The following is a 14,546-nucleotide window of genomic DNA, read 5'->3' as shown; positions in this document are numbered from 1 at the left end:
CCAACAATGATGATTATGGCCTGGCATCAAACGCTGATGATATTTTGCTTTCTTCTGCACCACCAGAGGAGATGAGAGATGAAGAAGTCCATACCATCCCTCCTGAGCTACGGATCCTGCTGGACCCTGGCACCCTGGACAACCCACCCATCCAGGGAGGGGGAGGCAGGAATGGAGGTTTCCCCTTTCCTTTCCCGGATATCCCCAGGAGAGGCCAGAAGGAAGTGGGAGAAGATGGGATCCTCCAGCCAAAAGACCCTGTCATCCCCAGCTTACGACTATTTTCTGGTCCCAGAGAGCCTGAGGAGGTGCAAGGGAGCATAGATGTTGCCTTGTCAGTCAAATGTGACAATGAGAAGATAATCGTGGCTGTAGAAAAAGATTCTTTTCAGGTCAGTGCAATTTCTTCAAGGAGAGAAGAGAAGGCCACTTCCCTCTCCATCTTGCCCCAGTATGTGTTAGTTATTTCCCCAGCTCTTTCACTTTTGGACTCCGGAGACTTGATACTGTTTTCTCAGTTGGATGGGCTCACTTCCCCTTGGCTGTAATTCTCACTCGGTTCCTGTTGTTCTCAGTAGGGGGGGTTCCAGATCCTCGTGTGTCAATATTTTGCTACTGAATTTCCAAGGCCAACAAACACAATCCTTGGGCTGTTGAGAGGTGGTAGGCTGGGAAAAGGTAAGAGGGGAGAAGGAATGCAGGCCTTCAGCAATCTTTACTTGGAAGACCAGGCAAAACGTGTTAACTGTATGCTGCAGAACTGCCTGTGGGCTCCCTTTTTTTATGTCTTTTGTGGTTGTTGTTTCAGGCCAACAGCTACTTGGGGGTGGAGGTCACCCTGTTGGATCCTACCTGCAAGGCCAGGATGAATGGCACACACTTCATTTTGGAGTCTCCCCTGAATGGCTGTGGTACTCGGCACCGGCGGTCAGCCCCTGATGGTGTGGTTTACTATAACTCTGTGAGTGTTCTCCAGAACAAAGCTTGGCCCTGTGCGAGAGCCTTATCACCCTAAAATTAATCTTAACATTTCTGTGAAAATGAGGAGAGACATATGCCCCAGGACATATACAAAGCCAAGTGTCAGTTCTCAACAAAATGGGATGTACTTTGACACTGAAGTTTTTTGTTTTATTTGCTCCATTAGTGAATTTGTTGGATTTGGGAGCCTCTGTTTTTTATTTATTTTTATTTTTATTTTTTGGTTGGAGCATTTGTGGTCATCTCTTCCACCTCTCCTTTTATCTCCTGGTTACAGAGGGTTCACTGACAAAGTAATTGTGACCTATCTCTCTGACCGAGCTGTAGGATCAGATGGCCTGGTCCTTAAGAAGATAAAATCCAAGACTTTGGGCTATGAGTGGGAACATCTACACAACTGAGCTAATCAGATCCCTGTTTTCTCTAGCCTCCTTTGAGTCCTACCCAGAAGTAGGAGGACTTCTTCCTCCCTCATGAACAGAGAGCCAAAAGAGAGAAGTCCAAAAGGGGCCTTCAAGAAATTAAATCTCTCTCTACCTCTAAGAAAGACACGAAATCTTTTCAGATTAAACCTATTCTTGCAGAGATGAAGGAACAGTGAATATTAAAAGACTATACAGTGTTATCTTAAAAGAGCTTTATAGTGTTAATTTTGCAGTTCAGGCTGTACTTTGATGGTAAAAATAAGGCTTAAAGATTCCTGTGTCCAGATTTGACATGGTGTGTGTATGCTCATAGCTTTGGCATGGGACAGGGAGGGGCAGGAATACTCATTCTCATTCATTCCATTGTGGATAGTTAGATACGCATGACCCATTCGGAGAAAAGACTGGTGATCAGGTACTCCAGTCAGTGTGGCTCATGTGGGGCCTGACTCTCTTCCCAGTGAGTCGAAGTTTATTGTTCCTCAGGCAGTCTTAGAATGTTTGAGCTGGAAAGAACCCTAAGATGATCTCATTCAACTTCCTTATTCCACAGGTGAGGAAATTTAATTCCTTGCTTAGATTTGAAGAACTAGCTAACAGCAGAGCTAGGACCGAATCCAGCTTTTTGACCTCTCCTCCACTCATCTTTTCTCTACACCAAGCTGGTTCAGCTAATCTCCTTTTGTTATTGGAATACTTTATGAACCTTTGATCTCTCTGATGACACCTTCCTGCCAATTCTAACATCAGTTTTCTTGCAGTTATCCATTTTTTCCAGATATAATAAATGCCATATTACTGATATACTGTACTTGATTTGAGAATTTTAAACTTGTGTCTAAATTAACACCAATAAGAGTCTACAGTAATCTCTCAAGTAAAAAAAAAAAAAAGTGTCATTTGCCTCAGAAGAAAAAGGTATATTGTGAGCCCTTGAAAACTTTTCCTTCTTATATGTATATGTTATGGTGATGATGATGATGGTACTAGGGTAAGCAATATCCTAGATACGTGCTTCAATTGCATCAATATTTTCTTCTGAGGATTTGATAAATAATAGAGAGATAGTTTTCCTACATTCTCTTCCCATTCTGCTCCTTTCAGTGAATAGTTTAGTTGTTTGTTCCAGTTATAATTTTTCTTAGTAACTGTCAGATTTACTGTATATTTTTGTTTCGCAAGATATTCAAAAAGCATGACTACCCTACATATATGAGAAATTAGGACTTTATTTATGGAGTCATGGTCCTTAAGTGAATATTTTCATCTTATCTAGAACTAACTGACTACCCTACATATATGAGAAATTAGGACTTTATGGAGTCATGGTCCTTAAGTGAGTATTTTCATCTTATCTAGAACTAAACTAGGAATAATCATTTCAACTAGTGTTAAGATAGGTTGTCATGGAATAAAACATGATGCTCTTTTGTGCATCTATATACCATAGAGAAAGATATTAGAGAAGAAATGGGGAAAAGATAGAGGAGTACGGAAGAGAAAAGATGAGGAGAGAATGGTTCAATAGTAAACATTAAATCCTTTGCTTCTAACTCAAACCAAATCCCTTGCATTAGTCAGCTCTTTCTATTTCTTAGAATTTTCAATGTAAAGAGTAGCCCCCTCCCCCACAGTACAGGTAGCCTGTTGACAACCACATTCAACCCTATTTCAGTTTCTACTGTTTTCTTATTGTTTGAAATTATTTGTATTTTTTCATAAAGGAAGATACATATTTTAGTTCACATCCTAATTTGAACATGCATTGGGTTTCTCTTTATTTTTCATCTCTGCGCAGATAAAATCCTAAGCAAACTTGGAGTATTTTTTGTGTGTCTGTGAGGTAGAACCAAATACGTGTGATTTCATGTTTTTATGACATTGCCTGTGTTTTCTTTGCCTTTTAGATTGTGATACAGGCTCCATCCCTTGGGGATAGTAGTGGTTGGCCAGATGGTTATGAAGATTTGGAGTCAGGTGATAATGGATTTCCAGGAGATATGGATGAAGGAGATACTTCCCTCTTTAGCCGACCTGAAATTGTGGTGGTATGTGTTTCTTTGCAGTAGGTAATTTGTGGTGGATGTTGTCTTTTTGGCTAGCTTTAGTTAGGAAGTATTGGAGGAAAAATTAGTTGATAAAGGCCAAAGCTCATAAAGCTACAGGGCCTTCATCCTTCATTTGACTATGATTTATCTCTTCTTGTCCCGTCCCCCTCCTCCCCCCCCCCCCCGTTTAACTGCAGCCTGCCACAGGTGGGGAATCCCAGCAGCTTCCAGGACCCACCCAACAGAAACATCACCTTCAGCATGGAGCTGTACAACACTGACCTCTTTCTGGTGCCCTCCCAGGGGGTCTTCTCTGTGACAGAGAACGGACACATTTATGTTGAGGTGAGATTCCAACATTAGCCTTGGCCTTCAGGTTAGTGCTAAGTTGTAGTAGCTCCTGGGGCATGAGCTAAAGCACCTGGAGCAGACCTTCCTGCTCCTCCTCACAGCTTTTGACCAGCTCTAGGTGAAGGCTTGGCTCAGAAAATGCTTCCAGGTTGATTTCCGAGCAAAGTAGGAAATTTCAGAATTTGCTAGATTATCCTAAATAGAGAGAATGTTTTATAGACAAACGTTTTAAAATCATCGTCAGTGTGAATTCTACTAATAAAGCTCTGTCCTTGCTTTGTCCTTAGCATTTTTGGAATAATAGTTCAATAGTTGCAGTGTCAGAATTAACCATGAAATATTTCAGACCATCTCACGTATTATCTTTTAAATATGTGATAATATGTCATGAGATACAGTAGCACCTAGCATTCCATTAACATAGTGGAATGCTATGTGCTACTGTATCTCATGACATTTTTTTTCTAGGTCATCTAAAGGTATCTATAAGTTTATTAAAACTAGTTCCTGTATTTAACAGTAATAATCATGCATAGCCTAAGTCTGTGGATTGACTGAAAATATTAGGTAGCGGTGGTAATAATGAAATAAGAACAGCTAACATTTATTGCAGGTTTATTTTGTACCAAACTCAGTTGCAGGTATTGCAATAATTTACTCTTCAAAGCAATTAATAGTGCTCTGAGACAGGACTATTAATGTCTGTGTTTTATGGGTGAGGAAATTGAGGCACAAACTTGGCTAAGATCACCTACTTTGTACCCACAGTTCGTTCAGAGTCAGGGCTAATCCTCAGCCTGTCTGGCTCCAGAACTCGCACTGTTATCCACTGGATGCTACTATCGTTTAGCCTCATGCCATTGGAAAGGGAAGAAAAATATGATGTCTTAGCAGTGCAAATATCCAGATTCACAGATTGGATTTTAGAGAAGATAAATAGCCTTATGGCCCCAGGATGTCTGCTAGTCTTATAGGGGAGTCGCCATCTGATGAGCTGGTTTTGGTGCTAAGCTGCAAGCCTGTGTTCTGCTTCACTGTGGGAGGAGTGAGAAGCGTAAGGGGTCGAATGGGATGCTTCTATATATTAAAAGTAACTTCAGTGCACGTATTTCTATTTTAGAAAGATAAATAACTCTCACATTTGTACTGATTCTGGCATGGAGCCCGCGGGCTCTAGACATTTTCCTGGATCTCTCCTCTTTTTTAATTCCCTGTTTTGAGAGGTCTCCTCTTTCTCTGGGTATACCTTCTTTCTCCACCGGGGAAAATATACTGCTTTCTACATGCTGTTCCTAATCGTAGATCTCTTCTAATCCAAGATCGTTTTTTTCTTCTTGCTTTTCTGGCTGTACAGTCCACATGTGCAGTTGGTCAGTGACTCCTTGTTGTACTATAGATTTTAGGGGCAAGGCTTAACTGAGGTTTGTGCTTTTCCAAATGTGTGCATGGCTTTGCTAATTTATGGCTTAGTTGCTTTATGCTAATCAGTGGCCAATATTCCTCATATATCCAACCCTGGGTGTTGTGGTCTTTCTTCCCTTTCCCCTAGTGCTGGCTTACTTGAAATATGAGTTGGTTTGTTTGATTTTTTATTATTACTTTCCATTCATATCTTTTTGTATATCATCTATGTTTTTCCTAATTAAATTTAGTCAAAGATATTGTCAAGTGATGAAAAAGAAATTGACCAAATCTTTTTGCTACCCTTTTTTAAATATCAAGTACATTGAGGAGAATTTGGGCAGAGGAAAATGTTATAAGCTGTTTTATTTTAAAGTTGTTTTAAACCACCTAAAATGTGGGAGGGAATCTGTTACTAAACAGGATAGCAGCTATGCCTATTACTAAGTAGGATAGCTATGCCTATTCTTTGTTTACTAGTTTGGACTCCACTGCTGATAAGAAAATTAAAAAATTTTTTTGTTTTAAAATTTTAAAAAAATTTGCTTAGGCTAAGTAAAACTTACTAAATCATTGGCTTGGTCTAAAGAGCTATTTATTTCCAGGTTTCTTCTCTTGGCCATTCTTATCACATCCCCTCCCAGAATCCTCTGTTCACGCCAGACCATATTCCCTTCTTTTAATCTAGGACATTTTCAGTTCTGCCATCTGGGCTTTGATCATCTTTGGGTGATAGTTGGTCACATAATGGCAGCTTTTCTCTTAGTTCATTTGTCTCGGAGAATTAAAAAAAAACTTTATAACGCCCCAATTTAAATCTAGAATAGTACTGCTAATAATAGCTGGTGTTTGTTGACTAACTGGGAACTGTGTTGCTTGCATGTAATTTTGACTTTACAAATCTTCACATTAACTGTATTTAGTACGTGGTACCTCTCAATCTGTAGGGGAGGAAACTGAGGCTCAAGTTCACTGCACATGAGCAGCAGAGCATTTGATATTTTGAGATTAGTCTTATTCCAAAACCTGTAGCCTTTCTAGTACTCATTTTCAGTCTATTTTAGAGTAAAAGACTTACTAATGAAAAGTTTTGTTCTAAAACAACTTTTTGAGATACCTTAGACATTCCGCCATTTTATACTTTCTTTGAGATGAAAAAAAGATTTGCATTTCTTCTGTCACACATGTTTGCGTTGTGATTTCTGAGTTCATGTTAAAGGGCACTTTTTAGTAATGTGATATATGTAATTTGGCATCTTTCCAAGATAAAATATCTTATTTTTCAGAAATATTGCAAAAATAATGAAGTGTGAATATTTACAGACTACTAAACATTACTTCCTAGAAAGATTTCTTACAAAGCATTCTTTCAAAGCCACTTCTTTGAGACTGGTTGAAATGACCCTGTAGTTGTAATGAAATAGCAAAGAGAAAATGGATTTGTGTTCAGAATATCTGAGTTTAAGCTTTGGTTTTACCCAGTATTTGCTAGATATGATTTTGAACAAGTCATCTATCGTGGGTGTTTTCCCTCTATTTATTTAAAAAATGGAGATGAAAATATTTATCTCGTGAGATTGTTCTGAGGGAATAAGCTTTAAGGCAAAACAAAATTACATGATCGTAATCATCTTCATTGTTGGGCATCTTGTTGTTAACCCCATAGGGGCCTTTCAGAATAGCACTGTGGACTGAAAACCCCATGTGACGTCAGGGATTTCTCCTTCATTTCTTAGAATGGAAAGTGTGTTTGTATTTTCATGCCTTTTGAAAGGATTGTGGGACTATTGGCATATATTAAGGACTAACTTTACTTCTATGTTGTTTAAGTTTATTTTGATTCTAAGTTTAGTCAAGGAATGAGGCATAGAGGGGAGAGACAGTTTGTACGATGAACCCTGTGGCACCAAATGGAGAATCCAGTCTGGTCCAAGGATTTTAGCTGAGTTCAGGATAGTTGAGGTTTGAATTCTCTTAACACTTGACCAAACACTACTTTCTGTTTCTAAAGAAAAGAACGTTAACAAGGTTTGGACGTAGCCCATACAAATGTTTTGTAAGAAGAAAGTGTAAATGAGTCGGAAACATTTCCAGATTAGATTTCCCCTAAAATGCCCTTGGGTTTAAAGAGTGAAGGGAGAGTGTTTGGCAAGGCCTGGTTTGGATCTGTGAGCAGCCAGGATACTTTGCCAGGCCCGTGATCGCCACCAGATTGCACCATTGCTGACATCTAGCCCCAGGGGCCAGCTTTGCCTGCTCCCCGTGAAGTAGGACTTTAGATGAATCTGTAGCTTTACTGCAATGTTTTAGGCTCACTCTGACTTGTTGTAGATTAGAAGTTCAGTACCCGCTGCCTAGGTTAAATAGATTCTGCCTCTGTATTTTTTTGAGCAGTTTTCGAAAAGAGCTTGCCTTACAAGTGATGCGCTATTATGACATTAGGGGCTTTGCCTGTTGGTGTTTTATTTATTTTGGAAAATTAACTTTAGGTGCACGATATGCTTTTATTTTTATCTCCCAGAAGACTTATGGGAAGTCGAAGAGACTTATTCATTCTGTATTAGAATCTCTCAGGCTGCGTTTGATCTAAGTAATTTGCCGTCACCATCCATATAAAATTTAAATTGAAAACATTTCTTTCTTCAATGGATACATGTTACTTCTGTAATTAGAAAGACCATATAAGTATGTTGTGAAAATAAAGCAATGTCTCTCATCAGATGGTATGTTACCCTTGTGCCTAAAGTAAAAGTGAGATGTTAACTTGTTTCTGTATTCATATTTCTGTTCTTTGCAGGTGTCTGTTACCAAGGCTGACCAAGAACTGGGATTTGCCATCCAAACGTGCTTTATCTCTCCGTATTCGAACCCTGATAGGATGTCTGATTACACCATCATTGAGAACATTTGTCCTAAAGATGAATCTGTGAAATTCTACAATCCCAAAAGAGTGCACTTTCCCATCCCGCAAGCTGAGATCGATAAGAAGCGATTCAGCTTTGTTTTTAAGCCCATCTTCAACACCTCGCTGCTCTTTCTACAATGTGAGCTCACATTGTGTACCAAGAAAGAAAAGGTCCCTCAGAAGTTACCTAAGGTTTGTGGGCCTTCAGCCATTTGTACTGTTTCTTTGATGTTTTTAGGTGACGCAGTGACCTACCAGAGAATTATAATCACAAATTATTGCAGATTGGGGTTTTTAGTTTGGGAACTGCCCCATTGACGTGCCAAAGTCCTATTAGCAGGGAACTGTGAGTTTATGGAGTGTTAGAGAATAAATCCTGACAGTATGATTTTTTTCCATGCATGCAACTTAATAGTATCTTATGAATGATAAATTAAGACTGTTTTCCACTGAGGGAGAGGTCTGGCTTTATCTTTGCTATTCAGATAGTGTGAGGTGCCAAAAGTACAGAGCCGAAAGGACAAATTCAGTGTGAGGATTAATTTTTCCAGGTCCCGCTGAGACTTGTATTGCAATTGTTTTTTGACCTTCTCTGTATGAGTTATAAGGGTTGACTTGTCTCAGGAGGACTTCTAAAAGGATAATAAATATTTAAATTTTTCTTAGTTTCATATGAATTTGTCATGTTTGCCTCATATGACTCCCCATACTGAACCAGCACATTCTGTTGCCACATCAGAAATCAGAACACTTTGACCTTGCTGGAATGGCTGCTGTACGGGAAATTGGCAGGGTTAATTACCTCATTAGGTTGGCCTGGACTGCATGAACGGTATCTTCTGTCGTGGTTTTGCTTTTGTGATCTAATTTCATATGTGCATTTACGCTGTGCATAGTTCACGCAGTGTAAGCTTGTTTCTCAGCCTTTTGTGGACATATCAATCAATGGCTAAAAGTCTAATAATGTGTAATGTATTATATGTATGGAATTCTCTTAATACATAGGTTGTAAGAGATAGGTGTATAAGTAGGAGGCAAATTTATCACTATCAGATAGATTACCGTTGATCTGAATCCTTGGCACTAATATATTCCCCTGGGCATTCCTTTCCCTCATAACACCAAAGAAAATTTTATAGTGCATGTGAAGATACAGCAAATCTGATCATAATCATTAGGGAGCTCATATATGTAAGGTGATTTAGACTGTGTCCTTTAGGTTGTTTTTGGAAACACCGATGCCTTGGCCTTGTGGGCATTCACTTTCCAGTGGCCATCAAGGTTGGAGCTTAGTGGTAGAGAGCCGTGAGGAGCTTAATGCTTGGCTGTGGGGCCCAGCTGTTTCCTACAAACAAAGGATAACTTTTAGGAGTTAGGGATCTAGTAAGGGAGGCCTGGACATTACTGGGGGTTCTTTATTGATAGCTTTGGCTGTTAAACCTTTCACTGAGTCTGACCTTTTACAGCCCAGCTTCATAGCATGTTTATCTGTGAAAATGAATGTTTTAAGGAGAGCTCTAAGTCCTAGGGTATGACATAAAATGTTATCCTAAATCTAAAGTCACTATTTATACCCAAGGCAAGATGCAGTGGAATGAGCATGGGGGACTGACAAAGAAGGGCTACTACTTACTAACAGAACTTTAAGCAAAACCCTTTGACCTCTCAGAACCAGCATTTCCTCATCTATTAATTTGAAGTAATTGTACCTGGCTTTGCTTCTGGGTAGAGGAGCAAATAAGATAATAGATATGGTAACAGTCCAGCACTTATAGAGCGGCGGCTTAGGATGAGTCATTACCACTGTCTCCCTGTTTACTGCTTGTAGTTAATATTTCCACATTTCTGGTGACTTCTGAGTACTTTCTATGACAATAGACAGAGCCAAAGAATCTTCCATGAAGAGGTTTCAAAGATCGTTGAGTCCAACTTTGCCCTTTGCTGATGAAACTGAGGCCAGAGAGTGCAGTGTCTTACCCAGAATCACACAGTGAGTTAGTCGTAGAATCATAGACTCTTACTTAACTGAAGAACTAATAAGAAAGTAAGAAAGGTTTTCCTAAAATGCACATCTTTTCACTAATGATTCCTCTTCATGAAAAAGCCATTGTTTCCCTCTACAAGGGGGCTATGTTAAAGGCTTTCTGTTTTTTGAGGGGGACGGGGAGGAATTAGTTATCTGCTTATAATACATGTCTGACTTGCATGTTTCTCAGAGCAGCAATGACAATTAAGCCAAAAGTTTGCTCTTTGTGATTAAAAGAGCTAGAAATTAACTTTGGGAATGCCTTGCTACAGACATTTAAAATGATATATTTCTTTTTATAATGAAAGCAAATATGTCATTTATATTAGAGTTTGATGAGCATAGACAAGTAACCAAAGTTCTTTAAAAGAAAAAGGTGAAGAGAAAAAACGGTAATGGAATGTGATCATATACTTTTAAAAAACATATCCACTGGGCTCGGGCATGTTAGTTATAAGTTTGGGGCCCTAAAATAGATAGAAGCAGCTGATCTCATGGCTTCCACACCTGGGCACAGCTCCCAAAGACAGACTTTGTTTTGGAACAATAAAAGCAGATAGCCCTGGAAAGCTTCATTTTGCATGAGCCTATACCAGGGCTTAAAAATCAAACAAACTCGACAACACGATTATCTTTATGGACAATAAATGTAAAATCTGTCACCTTCATCATGCAATACATGAAGTTTCCCACAATCACAAATTGCAAACGTGAACCATTTATGTGAAGCCAGCTTGGCGAAGGGCCAACATTTATCACATAGTTTCTTTATTTTTCACACTAATAACACTAAAATCTTCAATTGTTTTGTAGGAAGAAAGGGGGAAAAGACAACATTTATAAGCTGTCTAACGCTATTTGCATCTTTAAGTACAGCCGAGAATATACTGGGCCTGCCACTATATATATCTCCAAGATTGTTTATGGTTCTTCGTAAAATACCCAGATCTTCTGGTTTTTTTTGTTCTTTATTTTTCACACTAATAACACTAAAATCTTCAATTGTTTTGTAGGAAGAAAGGGGGAAAAGACAACATTTATAAGCTGTCTAACGCTATTTGCATCTTTAAGTACAGCCGAGAATATACTGGGCCTGCCACTATATATATCTCCAAGATTGTTTATGGTTCTTCGTAAAATACCCAGATCTTCTGTTTTTCTGTGGTAAACAATCGTGAGCTATCTGATAAGGGGCACAGGGACAATTGTGCAGGCTGAGCTGGTGAAGGCCCTCTCGAGTGACCCCCCTCACTCTTTGCTTTGCTTTGCTCTGCCTCTCTGCAGTGCGTGCCTCCTGATGAAGCCTGCACCTCTCTGGATGCCTCAATGATCTGGGCCATGATGCAGAACAAGAAGACATTCACCAAGCCCCTTGCTGTGATCCATCATGAAGTAGAATCTAAAGGTGTGTTTCGGGAGGATCAGTCAGGGAATGGGAGCCTCAGGGCTGCTAGTGCTTTGTCAAGATCGCAAATGCCTTTGGGGAAGGTGTTATGTATGTGAACACCATCCATCTTGGGTGTCACAGCAGAAAGAAGGTTGAGAACCAGTGTTCAAATGTGTTTTTATAATTCAGTTTTCAGAGTTTTATGCACAGATTTGTTACTCGAAACCAAGGGTGCCTCCTCCTATACACATGCAGGAATGTTTGGCAAGCTGTATCTTCTGGGAGAAAAGAAGGGTACCCTAAGAGGTGTAGTACCAGTACCAGAGAGGACAGCCAGACCTGGCATAGGCCAGGCCAGCCAAATGAGCAGAGAAGCAGAATTGGGCTTTGCGAGGATATTAGGAATGGATATGAGGCCCTATGGACTCTGTGGGGAGCATCTATCAGGGAACAGCATCACAGCTCCAACCAAGGGCATCTGAAAACAAGAGCACACCAGGCAGCTGTCAATATCTGACAAGGTGGAACCAGATGTCACATGGGCAGTTACAGTTATCGCCATCTGAAGAAAACCTATGGCTATCTAGAAACATTATCTGAAAGAGCCAAACTAAGAGAAGGCTGAGAGAATGAAAGTGGATTCCAAACCTCTAAGGTTAGGTATTTCAGGGCAAGAGCTCCCGGCTGTCTTCTGCCACCTTGAGGGACAGAGAGAAGCCTGGTACCGGCACTGCGGGCCTTGACAAAAGCCAGTGAGCAGCCTGACTCTAGTTGCCGGACATTAGCTGGAGTCCTGCTGGGTGGTGCTGACACCAGATCCAGGCTTGAGGCAGCTCTTGGGATGGCATTTCTGGTCCAGGCTGTGTTGGATTTGGCAAGACTAAGCAGCAGGGGTGGCTCTCGAACAAACAAGACCTAACAGAACAGAGGCATGTGGATGCCATCTAGTTTCTTCTTTGGTTGAGTGACTTTTGCGAAAGTAGCAGTGCCATTCCTATTGTCATATCTGGTGGTGATGTCTACCCCCTTCCTAGGAATATGCTCACTCCAGAAAGGCAAGAGAGAGTAGTGGAAAGGGCACTGGCTTAGAGCCAAGAGCCTTGGAGGCGGGTAGCTCTTAGCTTTCCCAGATAACTGGCTGTGAGACTTTGGAGATCTCTCTTCATGGCCTTAGGTTTCGTTTTCTTTATCTGGAAAAGGAGGGGTTTGGACCAGATGACTTCCAGAGCCCTTGCAGCTGTAATATGCAGTTACACTGTTTGAAGAAGCAAAGTACTCTTTTATTCATTTCCCAGCTATCCAAAAGTTGGTGTGAAATGTACATATTAGATATTTATTGGTTCCTCAGCAATGTTTTTGTTTGTTTTGCCTTTTTTAGTAGGGTTTCAACCATTTGAAACAGTTATAAAAGCCAATAAATGGATTGCCCAAATAGTTCCTTTTTAATTGGGTCATGGGGAAAGGAATAAGTTAATTGTGTTGCAAAATATATCACAACTGGGCAACAGCTGGCTCTGTTTTGTGCTGTGAAAGTGGTTTAACAATAGCAACAGCTACCTGGTACTCCATCTGTTACTCTTACCTATTTTGAGAGAGGTAATTCTGCTGGTAATTGAAGGCAGCAGATTGCTTTTTCCTTTGCCAGACAATAATTAGGCATTAATATTGCAGCAGTATAACTTCCAGTAATTCATTCTTTCTTCTTTTAAGTCTAGTGGTATTTTCCTAAGTAATTCCTCTTGTAAATTAGGTAATTAACTTTTATTTAAACTTGGTGTAATTATCCTGAACGTTCAGTGTTTTCTTTACATAAAAGTTCAAGAGGAAAGTTTTACCAAATATCAAAGCAATTTCATGAGATTTGCTAATTGAGACTAGAGTTTTGTGGAGAAGCATGTAGTGAAGAAAGTTTATTGCTTGGATTTGTTAAACAAATTGAGGAGGTTAGACCGTAGGCCAGCTTCCCAGGGGCTGTCTGCAAAGGTGCTTTCTAACTCTGTACTGAATGGGGTAGGTTTTCCGGCAGTTTTCAACTCTGAATGACTCCTCTTATCTTTTATGTCTGTTTTCCTTTAACTCTAAAATCATTTCTCTTCAATGCAGGCCATTCAAGTCTTCACTTTTTCCTCTACCTCTCAGTGTGTTGGGATAATCAATTGAAAAGGAAATGTGACATTTGGCTAATAGCAGTGGTTTATTTGAGTAAAAGGATCATGAATGTTTTTTCTGCCAGATAGTTTTGTGTGTGAATATAGTAATACACAGATTCTAGAGCATCTCTGGAAATGGGCAGGTCTCTCATTAGAATTGGCACTTTGGATAAAAATTTCCCAACCAATGGGACATTTCACTGTCCTTTTTACTATACAGGTGCTCTTTGAAGGCCATGCCAAATTTTCAGCTCTCCTTAGTCATTTGGGCCTTCATATTTTTCAATACTTGAGTTTTCTGGGGCAGCAGATAAAGGCTCTGGTTGTCAACTTCACAGCCAGGCAGAGAGTTCCTCAGGGGCTACCACTGCCAACAGCATGGACACATTTCAGGCAATGTTACTTCCTTCTGTGGACTGGGAGAATAGGCCATCAAGACTTAATAAATAATTCTAGGGCCCTCCTCTGGGCCTGTAGCATCTTTGCCACTTTTGATCAATCTTGGGAACCAGTGTTGGGTGAGCATTCTTTCATCATTTAAACTTTCAACATTAGATGATGTGTGCTGGCGGTGATGATGGCGATGGAGATGATGACTATTTAACTTTTATTGAGCATTTACTTAATACAAGGTTCTGTGCTAAATGCTTTGTATGAGTTATTGTATTTTATCCTCATAGCCCCTTTGCGAGGCAGGAATAGAGAGAGGCTAAGTAACTTGACTGAGGTCATATCACATATAAATGGTAGATCTGAGATTAAACTCCAGGCACTTTGATTCCAGAGCCTATGCTCTTAAACTCTATGCCTTATCTGAGGACTAAGTTGAGTCTAGTTTTTTTGTTGTTGTTGTTTGTTTGTTTTTTGAAACT

The 14,546-nt window shown here is 39.9% G+C and overlaps 1 protein-coding gene across 1 annotated transcript in view; it reads left to right on the top strand.

The window, feature by feature from the left end:
* Positions 1-14,546, top strand: part of TGFBR3 (transforming growth factor beta receptor 3) — a 179,728-nt gene that overhangs the window by 144,222 nt on the left and 20,960 nt on the right. Inside the window, exons 9-14 of the mRNA XM_006919403.3 lie at positions 67-392; positions 809-961; positions 3,314-3,453; positions 3,640-3,799; positions 8,004-8,303; positions 11,422-11,542. Coding sequence (XP_006919465.1) covers positions 67-392; positions 809-961; positions 3,314-3,453; positions 3,640-3,799; positions 8,004-8,303; positions 11,422-11,542 — 1,200 coding nt within the window. The remainder of the gene's footprint in view (positions 1-66; positions 393-808; positions 962-3,313; positions 3,454-3,639; positions 3,800-8,003; positions 8,304-11,421; positions 11,543-14,546) is intronic.

Source organism: Pteropus alecto, unplaced genomic scaffold (assembly GCF_000325575.1).
Source record: "Pteropus alecto unplaced genomic scaffold, ASM32557v1 scaffold25, whole genome shotgun sequence".
In the NCBI taxonomy this organism is placed as follows: domain Eukaryota; kingdom Metazoa; phylum Chordata; class Mammalia; order Chiroptera; family Pteropodidae; genus Pteropus; species Pteropus alecto.
Note: the sequence above shows the minus strand (reverse complement) of the source record. Positions and strands in the feature narration are given on the sequence as shown.